The 12,651-nt window shown below is 40.1% G+C and overlaps 1 protein-coding gene across 3 annotated transcripts in view; it reads left to right on the top strand.

The window, feature by feature from the left end:
- Positions 1–12,651, top strand: part of LOC149782447 (phospholipid scramblase 1-like) — a 108,393-nt gene that overhangs the window by 80,631 nt on the left and 15,111 nt on the right. For all 3 annotated transcript variants that reach the window (XM_089933863.1, XM_089933861.1, XM_089933862.1), the window contains 2 exons: positions 10,149–10,269; positions 10,927–11,032. In XM_089933863.1, coding sequence (XP_089789989.1) covers positions 10,149–10,269; positions 10,927–11,032 — 227 coding nt within the window. The remainder of the gene's footprint in view (positions 1–10,148; positions 10,270–10,926; positions 11,033–12,651) is intronic.

Genomic DNA, 12,651 nt, shown 5'->3' with positions numbered 1-12,651 from the left:
ATCTGGTTTCTTCATCGTCAACGACATGGTAAGTTACTTCAATGAACAATGAACTATCGATCTTGCCTAGGGTTCCTTTTCATATACAGACCAATACCGACGTGACCGTACGGTAAGGTGAAGTGATTGGGAAGTCGCACTCGCTTCTGGTATACAATTTGATAGACTTTTTCCAAGGGTCGACTGACGATGTGGTGAGTGGGTAAACGTACAATCTTGTTCGGTTGATAGGTGGTCACTTTAAAGTTTCCATCCTCTCCCGATTGCAAGGCTTCTTTCAATACCCCAAAGTTGACCACTCGACTGGTACGATGATTCAGAGTCAGTCCTTTCACTTTGCACGTCGTGTGCACTTCTCCTTGTTTGTCCCGGTATTCGTAGCCGTAATTTTTGGGACCACCACTGACGAAACTTAGAATCTTGTCGTCGGGATGCTCGTCTGTCCAGGCTCCTAAACGGTCTCCTTCGATGTCAGGGTGCTGTTGAATCGGGTGATGGATGTAAATGCAACTGTCCGTGTCAAAGTACAGGACGCGTTCTTCTAACAGTTCTAAAGCTTCGTACAATTTTAAGCGAGCATGAGCTGTCACGTAAGCCGCAATGATGACATTTCCAAAAGGGTCGTCTTGTACAAAGTCCAGATCTTCTTCGTAATTGACCAAGATCAAATCCTCTCGAACGACGTCCACGTGTTTCATGTATTTGGTTTTGTCGTGAATCATCTGGAAGTAGCGGGAAGGTTCTGTCAAATATTCCGTCTTGGGTAAACACGGTCGTTGTGCCATTTTACCCCACAAGCAATTTAACATCACTTTGGCAAACGATCGCCTGCCTTCGTTTTTTTCGATGTGGTCTAAGGAGATGCCTTCTTGTGCGTAGTATTTCTCTTTGAATTGTATTTGGTCTTCGGGAGTGTGACACCAGGAAGGATAGCCACTGGCTTCTTGTTTCAGTTTCAAAAAGGCATCCACGTAGTCAGCGAAAATGCCTTTCTGAGTAGGGTCACCCTTGTGGTACTGTTGTGTCTTGGGAAAGTGGCAAATTTCGTACACTTCTAACAGTTGGTATCCCATGTCCAGAGCTTTGAACAATTCCACGCTGACCCAGGTTCCCGTCAAGGCACGTTCTTCCTGGCTGTGATGGCAAGGTTGGTCCTGGTTGCACGTTTCGGCACAAGTACGGCACAAGGGAAACATCAGTTTGCCTTGACAATGGTGAGGTAAGACGGGATGGTATAGGTTCGTGGGAGGCAATACTTTACACTTGATCAAGCCTTCGTATTGTCGAATGTTTTTCAGGTCGATGTGTTCCGTGAACAATTGCGGGTGCCCTACAGGAAAGCGACAATATTTGCACACGTAGGGATACAGCGAACACACGTCCAAGTATTTGATTTCTTCTCCTTTCTCTTCGTCGGCTTGGTACAGCAAACAGGTGGCATTGGTCCTTCCTCCGTACAAACTATCCCTCGGGTTCAGCGGGTCCATGAACTGGTAACTTTCCACGAGGCGTTTAAACTCGGGATCGGTTTTCAAACGGTGATCGTACTCGTGTTCCCACATTTCCACCACTTGGTATCCTTGCTGTTCTAACTTTAGGCGTCGCTGACAAGTGTCCTGGTACAAGTCTTCCATGGTTCGTTGCAAAAACTGATTTTTAGTGCCACGGTCAGGGTAACAGACGGGACATCCGTGAAATAAGGAACCGTTAAACTCGTACACGATCTTGGGGTTTTCTAAGTCCCAGCCATCTACCGAATACGTTCCGATGGTCTTTTCGCCTCCTCCGTTGCGGGCATGCTGAATCCATTTGTCTTCCTTGTCGCACAAGTAATGTAACCAACGTAGGGCTTTGACCGAGTATTGACGCTTGACATAGTGGGTCGTTTGAGGACTGATGACAGCAACGGTGTTTTCAGGCATGAATCGTTGGCGGTACACTAAGGAACACGTTTTGGCAATGGTGCAAGCTTCTTTCAAAGGATCGACCCCTCCGTGTTCCATGAACAGTTCTCGAAATTTTCCACAGCAACGCCGTAAAATGTCCACGTCGGAACGACAATACTTTAACATTTCTTCCTGAAAGTCGAAAGGGTCCGAGGCGTGAGCCTGGTACCAAGCGTAGAAAGCTTCTCGTTGTTCGGTACGCATGTTGTCGGGGTCGTAATAGTGAGCCTCAGGCAAATGGGGTAGAACAGCATGTTGATTGGCTTCCGTATTGAAAAAGTGTGGAAAGTACCCTTTAGCCATTTCTGTCATTCCAAACGTTTTAGGCATTCGGCTCAAAGGCATGGCCAAGTAACTCATCGAATCTTTAAACTGTACTTGTCCCACTTGCATGAAAATGATTTTGGCTCCGTTCAAAATCACTTTAGGACGTTCGGTGCCATGTTCCGTATAGTACCTCAAAAGAAACTGTCCATCGTATCCGGAGAAATTGTGAGCCATCACCGTGGCATGACGATGACAATCTCCGTAACGTTCGATGTCCTCTTGGCTCCACGTCTTGTCGATGGGGTCTAAGACCCATTGTGCAAAATCGGCTAACGTGTTTGGTCCCCGAAAGATTTTTTCACGCCCTCCAGGAATCTTGCTGCAGTGAGTGCAATGACTGAAGATAGGTTCTTGAATGCACTTCTCGCACGCTCGATGAGCCACGCAGAAATTAGGGATGTGAATGCCAGTCTCTTGCATGCATTCGAAATCGAAAAAGATGAAATTGCCTTTCTTCTTGTGACCGTCCTCTTTCTCTGGTGGGGGTTGGTATTTTTGCACGTAGCATTGGTGTTCCAAGTCCACGATGTGGTGACAAATGTGACATTTTTTCTTTCCTCGACATACGTGTGCCTTGGCATTGTTGGTAAGTATGCCTTGTCCACAGGTAGGGCACAATCTCAAGAGTTGACAAGCACATTTCTGCTGTGAACCTTGCGTCTTCAGATGTTGCTGGTAACAGGCAGGGCTGACAAACGTACGCAGACAAGTTGAACAAGGCACTGGTTCTTCGCTCAGACAGGGTGGAGAGGCCAAACATCCTGGGCATTTCAATCCACAATGCTTGTGTTGCTCTCGATTGTTATAACCATAATCACATTTCTCACAATAATAACCGTATCCCAGGAATCCAGTGATACTGGTAATGGTATCGAAATGGTCATCGTGATGATAGACATGAATGTATTTTCCGTCCTTAAAGTCTTGGCCTCGAAACAACAGAGACCCGCGCATTTCTTGAGGGTGTACTTTCAAGGTGTAGCGTGGAGCTAGGGCATCTTGCAATTTTTGCATCTCAGGAATGCCACAGGGTGTGTCTTTGGACAGGCCAGCTTGTTGCAACAGGAGTTCTGCTTCGTTTCGTTGTTTGGTTCGGTTCGATTTTCGAATGTTCTCCCAGGTTCTTTTCCATTCTACCGTGTCGTTCTTGTTGGCATAGGTTCGTCCCACCACGATGGCACGGGCTAAGCACATCTGGTCTTGAGGGTTGTTAATTCGGACAAGACTACGCTTAATGTTGCGAAGGTCGTCCACCAATAACATCTTTTTGCGTCCTGTCCCTTGAGGAAGAGAGACGTGAGCCATTTTCAGTGTGGCTTTACCATCAGTGATGTCAAACTGGTCATTAGATTGTTGTACGTGTTGAATCTTGTCCATGACTTTGGAAGGGGTTAGTTCTGCAGGTCTGCTAAACTCGATCCAAACAGGGGATTTCAAACCGTCGTGATCTATGGATAGTGTCAAGCGATCGTCTTCTTTGGGTTGACATTGTCGCTTGAGTGAGGTGAGCAAAGAATCCCACATCTCGGTGATAAACCCTTCTGCTTTCTCCAAGGGTACGTCAGCCTTGAAATCTTTAAACTTCACCGTGTAGGTGTAAGCCGTGGTTCTAAATTTTCTAGAGGAGCGCTTTTCCGTCTCTCGAATGGAATAGTACTTTTCAGGGTTGACTAAGGGTGGTGAACTTGGTTTAGAGGGTTCGGATTCTGGTTCACTCATGTCCTCTTCAAAATCACTGGCATGAATTTGTGCCAAGATTTCAGCCCTGGTACGAGGCGATAGATCACGTTTCTGCCTCTTACTTTCTTCTTCTTTCTTCTCGAATGAATGGGATCGTTTCATCTTGAGTGCAAAACGTCAAATGACTCAAGTTTAAACACCACAGACTAATTTATAGTCTTGGCAAACCAGCGTATATAAAAAGGGTGTGTGTCTTGTCCTTTCACTATTCATTTCACTCTCAAGCCGAGTACAACGATGGAAGAGACTACCCAGATGGAACGTTTCGTCAGAGCTTTGCGAGGGGTCATTAGAAAATTCTCTTCAGACCAGCCGACGGACTACTCTCCTTCCTTTCGAGATAAAAGTCAAGATACTTGCTATATCTGTCAGAAGAAAGGGCATTGGTCTTCAGAGTGTCCAGACCATCAAAAAAGAACAAAAACAGGGACTAAAAGAGACAAAAGTCAAGATACCTGTTATTATTGTAAAGAAAAAGGACATTGGTCTCCAGATTGCCCAAAAAAGAAACAAGAGGAGTCAGAAGAAAAGAAGGATTCTTCAAAAGAAGAGAGGGATTCTTCGGAAGAAGAGAGGGATTCTTCAGAGGAAGAAGAGGAAGAAAGAAGACAATTCTATTTAAAAGAAGCAAAGAAACAGGAGAAGAAAAGAAGAAGGGAAGAAAATGAGGTAAAAACGGTGAAGAAATTCAAAAAACAGAGAGACTAAACAAGGAGAAAGAAGAAGTCAATGAACTTTTAATTAAAGTGTTCTGTGGTGAATTGTGAATTGGATTGTAAAAAAAATGGATAAAAGAATACATGAATGATATAAGGTAAGTGTCTTTGAGTTTTGATTTTAAAATAAGAAGCTACACTCACGCACTCATACACAGACACGTACTATAAGGGTAAAATGGGTGGGGTTTATTTTTGAGTTATTGGCAAATTGAAATTGTATTTCTTTTCGAGAAATGTGGGTGGCCCTGAAAAGGGCCTTTTTATTTTGGTGTAGGAGTGAGTTTAACCAATCAACTTTAACTGCCTTAAGCCTTTGCCACGGCCAAGGCCTACTTCTGATGATTGGGTTGAAATCACTAAGGGTGGTACGACAGGCTTAGTCACAGGGTTGGCGTGTTTAGCTCGGGAAGGTCGTATTCTCTTCGGTCGTGATAAAGAAGTCTGATACATTTGTTTCAGACTTCTTAACTCCGCTAAAATGTCCAACAGTACCGTAGCCGTTTGATTTTCACCCTCTTGTTTCTTTGCTGCTACTTCTTCTTGCTGTTGTTGCTATTGTTTTTTTCTTACCTCTTCTTGTTGCTGTTGCTGTTGCTGTAGGAGAAAAGCTTGTTCCGCTTCCTTTTGTCGTTGCATAAATTTCTCCAATTCTTCTTTCTGTCTCTGTCTAAAATTCTCCACTTGCGGTAATGAAGAAGGTAACGAAGGTTCTGGAACAAATTCTTGCGAGGTAAGAAAATCCACAAAATCCCAGTGTACCTCTTCTGAAAGTAAGTCCGGGTTCCCTTGGGCAGTCTCCCCTGCTGGTGCACCCCAATGGATCGTTTTCTGAGTTTCCGTCATGTTGAATCACTGTCGCATAGATTGACTGCACACAAGCGCTAACGAATCTATATAGACCACGTGACGTCACAGACTGCTCTCTTCGGATTGGATGCGAGCTGACTGAATTTTGTAACGCGTGTTCGGATTGGTGAATGAATTCAATCCGTTTCAATCCTTCCTGTACCTATAAATAAGCACAGTTCACTGCATTGATTGACCTATTCTCGTCGCTTCAAGATGTGGACCACAGTTGAGTCATCCACCCTTGTGTCTTCCATGATGTTTAGGACGGACATGCTCATGTATGTCAGGTCCAAGTGGACTGTTGTTGATAGGACAGATACTAGTCAATGGATGAGGAGAGTTTACATAGAAAGACAAGGATGTCTCAAGAGGGTACTTGTGTATGGACCGGTAGTTAGAAGGAGTTTAAGAAGAAGAAGAAGAAGAAGATGTGACAGATGCCATCTATGTTAATATTAATATTAACATAAACCCAAAGACCCTTTTCAGGGCCAGCCATATTTCTCGAAAAGAGATAGCCTTTCCATTGCCTACCCCTTTTCTAAATTTAAATTTAAATTTAAATTTAAAAAAAACTTTAAAAAAAAAAAAAAAAAAAAAAAAAATCCCATATTCAATTCCCCTTGTCCCTAGACAAACCCAAACTCTATTCCCATGTTAAATTCCCATTGTCCCTAGACAGTCCCAAACTCTATGTTAAATTCCCATTGTCCCTAAAGTGACCCACGATTTTTCTCCATGTTAAATTTCCATTGTCCCTATATTGTCCCAGGGGTCTTTTTAATGCTAAGTCCCATTGTCCCTATAGTATCCCACTTAACTACTAAGATTTTTTATTGGTTCTTTGTAACATTTCTTTTCTGGTTTTCGAGCTGGGAACATAGCATTTCATTACTCAGCATGATTGCACTAGTAGTAGTGTAAATCCTTCAAATGGCCATTATGAAATGTAGTTGTATTCGATTTGCATGTAAAAGAATGGTTTACGATCTTTAGGCTTTGACACTCATTATTTAATGTGGCAGAAAGAACATCTTTGAGGTTAGTGAACTTCAGTGAGATAGATGCTTCTAAACCAGGCCACGTATGGCAATGTCTTTGATAGTTATGCGTTGGCTTAACATATACCTGCAGCTTGGTGTTCAGTACATGTAGAATGTGATTGGCAGTCAATTAAGTGAGTGATTCAAGTTTGAAAGCAATTAAAGCAGCTAATCAGTTAACATAATGTATAATGCTGACTTGCCATGTAATTCTTTTCACTGTATGTCACTGGCTAGTGCTGAATTCCTATGTAAACAGTCTTTTCACCGACTAGTGCTGAATTCCAATATATGCAGTATTTTCAATGCTTGTCACTGACTAGTGCTGTATTCCCCTGTTTTTACAGTCTTTCCAATGTACTGTATGTCACTGACTAATGCCAAGTTTCTATGTACATTATTTTCACTGTATGTCACTAACTAGTGCTGAATTTCAATGTATGTCACTGACTAGTGCTGAATTCCTATGTACAGTCTTTTCATTGCATGTCACTGACTGCTGTGTCTTTTAACTACTTATCCCTGACTTAAAATGTACAGTGTCGATCTTTTCACTATATGTCACTCAATGCCATTGTCTTTCAACTACTTTTTCCCGACTTGTCACTGTCATTTCACTGTGGGGCAGTGACTTGCATCTGTCATTTCACTGTAGATCCCTAACCTCCTTCTGTCGTTTTACTGCAGGGCCTTGATTTAAATTGCTAGTGTCTTTTCAGATGGATGTATGACCGTGACTTGCTTCTGTCTTTCCGCTCTACATTCCTGACTTCCACTGTCATTTTGCTTAACGACTTAGACTTGCTTGTTCTTTCATGTCTTTTTGAATTGCTACTTTAAACTCTGTGTTCCTGACTTGCCATTTCTTGTGTGGTCCTGACTTGCCACTGTGTGTATATTATATAGATCTGGGTTGATGATGTGTAACTCAGTTCCTGGTCTGTTGTTTGTTCGCTGTCAAAACTTGACTTACTGGCATCTTCTCACCATACAGCCTTGACTTAATGCAAATTCACAGTATAGCCATACATGCCACTACCTCAATTCCATGTACAGCTTTTACACTGTATAGCGAGACATGCCACTACCTCAATTCCATGTACAGCTTTTACACAATATAGCCATACATGCCACTACCTCAATTCCATGTACAGCTTTTACACAGTATAGCCAGACATGCCACCACCTCAATTCCATCTACAGCTTTTACACAGTATAGCCAGACATGCCACCACCTCATTTCCATGTACAGCGTTTACACTGTATAGCCATATATGCCACCACCTCAATTCCATGTACAGCTTTAACACAGTATAGCCAGACATGCCACCACCTCAATTCCATGTACAGCTTTTACACTGTATGGTCATTATATGCCATTTTTTTAGTGAGTATACCTATCTTTCCAATATCTTTCAACTGTGCCATCCTGACTAGACCGTTGGAGAAGACCGTGAAAGGTAGGTCAGGTGGGGTAGTGGTACTGTTTAATGGCTGAATAATAATTTTATGATTTTGATGGGAATAATGTCAGTAAACTGCTTTTTCTATTGAAATTGTTTGCTTTTCTGTATATATTAATTTTATTTTCAAGATAACCAATATCTGAAAGATTGTGAGAAACGTAAGGTGTCAACACATCCCATACATGTGTGCCTTGCTCTGTACCTGCAAAAATATTTGTATTTTGTCACTGCTTTTTGCAGAACAAAACCAGATTCCATTTGTTAAAAAAAGTAGAGGCATTTGTTTCATCAAAAAATTATCAAAATATTGAAACTGTTTCTTTGTTTTTTTTAGTGAAATATTAACGTCATGACTTAATTGCCAGTAGATAGTGAAATTTGTACTCATTGTTGAGCAAATCTCTGAGTGTTAATTCAGGAATTTTAAGTTCAGTACAAACGTTGGAACTCATTTCTCCATAATAAACCATATCTGTCACACAGAGCTATAAATTCACCTTTCACTCATTTCATTTAGTTGCCTTCCTGTCTTGTAACACATTTTTAAAAGACTAAGATAATTTATGGCAGTTTAATTGTTACATACACTATAAAATATTTATATCAGTGTTTGTGTGGTCAGTTGAAATGAATTGACCTGACACACGACCACTAGCTCTTATGCAGGTAGGATTTGTTTGCCTTTTAACGTTTTTTATATATTCCATTTCCTTTATTTGATTTGATACCAAAGACATAATTGACATGATATTACAAGGTAAGTCTGCTTTTAGTTGAATATAACAATGCAACAGATATATCCACACATCAAAATAGTTCTCATAGAAATGCCTGCAGTCATAGCTGTGACAGTATAATGAAATGTTTCATGTTTGAATACCAGTGACATTAAAATGAAATTTTTCATGTTCGAATACCATTGACAGTAGAATGAAATTTTTCATGTTTGAATCACAGTGACAGTAGAATGAAATTTTTCGTGTTTGAATACCAGTGACAGTAGAATGAAATATTTTGTGTTTGAATACCACTGACAGTAGAAATTGTTCATGTTTGAATAAAAGTGACATTAGAATGAATTTTTGTGTGTTTGAATACCAGTGACAGGAGATTGAAAGTTTTCATTTTTGAATACCAGTGATAGTAGATTTAAATTTTTCGTGTTTAAATACCAGTGACAGTAGATTAAAATTGTTCATGTTTGAATAACAGTAACAGTAGATTGAAATTGTTCATGTTTGAATACCACTGACAGTAGAATGAAATTGTTCATGTTTGAATACCATGGACAGTAGAATGAAATTTTTCATTACTGAATACCAGTGACAGTAGATTGAAGTTTTCATGTTTGAATAATAGTGACATTAGATTGAAATTGTTCGTGTTTGAATACCAGTGACAGTAGATTGAACTTGTTCATTTTTGAATACCAGTATTGGAATATCAGTGAGAGTAGATTGAAATTGTTCATGTTTGAATAATAGTGACATTAGATTTAAATTTTTCATGTTTGAATACAGTGACAGTAGATTGAAATTGTTCATTTTTTAATACCAGTGACAGCAGATTAAAATTGTTCAATACTGAATGCCAGTGACAGTAGATTGAAATTTTTCATTTTTGAATACCAGTGACAGTAGAATAAAATTTTTCTATCCATTGCACTGAAAGTAAATTAAAATATTTAAATTAAATTAAAATTTGGCTGGAAGTAAAATTTTACATTACGAAACTTATTTCATTATTATTTATTTCTTAAAGTGTTGCCACCAGTGGAGATTAGTGACATTTTCATGGACCAACATTTTATCAATGATTGGGTTTTTAAGAGTGTACTGAATTTTTAAAAAAAGTAGATGGTGGCATTTGAGAAATTCAAAATAGAGGAGGAGTGCATTAGTCAAGGTAAATCAGAACACTTAAAAACCAGCCAGTTGGTCTGGATCTTTTGTTCTGAATAGTGTAATGTGGACCTAAAAACCTGAGTTCAAATTCAGGTGACAGCTATACATAAACATCCCATCCAGTTGCATAAAGTCCATATTTATATTCCTTCAGGACGTCATGTTGTGCTCTACACATGGATCTAATGGATGCAGCGATGCAGCCACTGTTTAAAATCTGGGGACCATGCTGTCCTTTCCAGTGTATCTGCTGTCCAAGAGACATCAACTTTCCAGTAAGTTTGTACTAATGTTATCATAGTGATATCAACTTTCTGGTTAGTTTATACTAATGCTGTCCTTGTGACATCATCTTTCTGTTAATTTCATCCTAATCTGTCCTAGTGACATCAACTTTCCATCAATTTTATCCTAATCTGTCCCAGTGACATCAACTTTCCATCAATTTTATCCTAACTGTCCCAGTGACATCGACTTTCCATCAAGTTTATCCTAAACTGTCCTAGTGACATCAACTTTCCATCAATTTTATCCTAAGCTGTCCCAGTGACATCAACTTTCTGGTAAGTTTATACCAATGATGTCCTAATGACATCAACTTTCCAGTAAGTTTATGCTGATAAATACATTCTGATTTTACTTTTATTCAGGCAGCACAAATAAATCTATTTGATCACCTTTGACCTCTGTTCTCTCAAAGTATTTCAAGCCCAAACTCATACAGTAAGGTTTGAAGCATTCTGTTGCATAAATGATTTAAACTTTTTCATTTACAAAAGCATGCATTATCATATAAATTACCCATAATGGCTGAAATGTGAAAACAGAAATAATTAGTTTGTAATGTTTCCATATTAACTTGTCTTTAATTAGTTCTTTAAATTAGGTCAGTTTATAAAGAATTGTCATTGAGATTTATTATTCTCTTTTAGGTCAAGGACATTAACAATCCAGACAAAGTACATGCTAACATTGCCAAAATGTGGGCTGGTGCTTTGCGGGAAATTTGTACAGAAGCAGACACTTTTGGAGTCACATGTAAGTCTTTTGTTGTCTTGCCTGTTGTAACACATGCTAGCATGGTTATAAGGATTTCATTGGCATATTCATTGGTGTCGTCAACAGCGTTAATATTGTAGATGTTTCCATCGTTCTCTGGGTAATGATCCCATTATATTTTTGTGTATGTCATGTTACAGAGCAGGTAGTTTCTTTTTTGGACATAGGAATTTAGTCACAGGTGTTGATAGGTTCATATACATATTCTTAATTGCATTCAGGCCCATATATAGACTGCCAGCAGAAGGAAACTAGCTAGCAGTTCGTGAAAGGACCATTAATTTTTATTTTAAAAAATTAGCACCTTCAATAGAACATGATGGGGCCCATACTGGATTACAGTTGCTCATCCTTCTCTCCAAGTTTAAGTAGACCACTCTGGTGGCCTAAGTTGTTAGAGCATCTGCCTTGAATTCAGGAGGTTGCGGTTCAAACAAAAGACCTAAAAATACTACTTACAGCTGCCTCACTAGGTGCCCAGCATAAAGAGGTTAGTGTTAGGAGTGGTTGGCCTGGTGTCAGGTTAATGTGACTGGTGGAACATGATGCTGTATGTCTGTGGCATGATACCTCAGTACTCGAGATCACTCTAAAATGCTATACTGCAGACATTGTAGCAATATGACTGAATTTAGTTTAAAGCTATGTTAAAAATCAAAATCACCCCCACCCACCCCCGACTTTTCCAAGTTTCAAAGGTCATTAGCAAGTTCTGACTTTTCAAGATCTAAGCACTTGAATAACACATGCTTTGACTCAATTTCAGAACTGAGACCTGCAGATCAGTTCTCATTGTCATTCAGGAAGGAGATTTTAGGATCATCCAGGACCTCCAAGACACCTTCATCAGATTCACTTTTACAAGTCTTCCAGAATTTCTTGAGGTTTGCTTTTAGGGACACTGCACCTGTTCAAGGCATTACCTTTTGGTTTGACAGGGACATTGCACCAGTTCAGTGCATTACCTTTTGGTCTGACAGGGATACTGCATCAGTTCTGGGCTTTGCCTTTTGGTCTGACAGGAACACTGCATCAGTTCAGAGTATTACCTTTTGGTCAGACAGGGACACTGTATCAGTTGAGGGCATTGCCTTTTGGTCTGACAGGGACACTATCAATTCAGGTCATTGCCTTTTGGTCTGACAGGGACACTGTATCAGTTCAGGGCTTTGTCTTTTAGTCTGACAGGGACACTGTAAACCAGTGTTTTTCAACCTTTTTATTGGAACAGAACCCTTCTGAGCATTTAGATTGCTCGTGGAACCACATGCAGTGACACAAGAAAACACCGATTGATACAGGTGTATGTGTGTAACACTGTGATTGTAGCCCAAATCAAAAATAAACTCGTGTGGCCAGAATAGCCGATATTACTAGTTACTAAGTTACTTTATTGTTACCCGTTAGCATCAATTTGTAGTAGCGAACATTTCAGTTCGAAACTTGTGCTTGGTGATTTCTACAATGCAGTTGAATTCGTGGCCGAATGTTCGAGAGAGAAACCCGATGTTCATCTTCGACAGACAAAAGTCGTTCTCGTTTCTTGTGTTTGATGGTGATCATAGCAGAAAATCCGAACTCGCACATGTAACAAGTTG

This window comes from Sinohyriopsis cumingii, chromosome 15, assembly GCF_028554795.1.
Source record: "Sinohyriopsis cumingii isolate HCF-2022 chromosome 15, ASM2855479v2, whole genome shotgun sequence".
Lineage (NCBI taxonomy): Eukaryota > Metazoa > Mollusca > Bivalvia > Unionida > Unionidae > Sinohyriopsis > Sinohyriopsis cumingii.
Note: the sequence above shows the minus strand (reverse complement) of the source record. Positions and strands in the feature narration are given on the sequence as shown.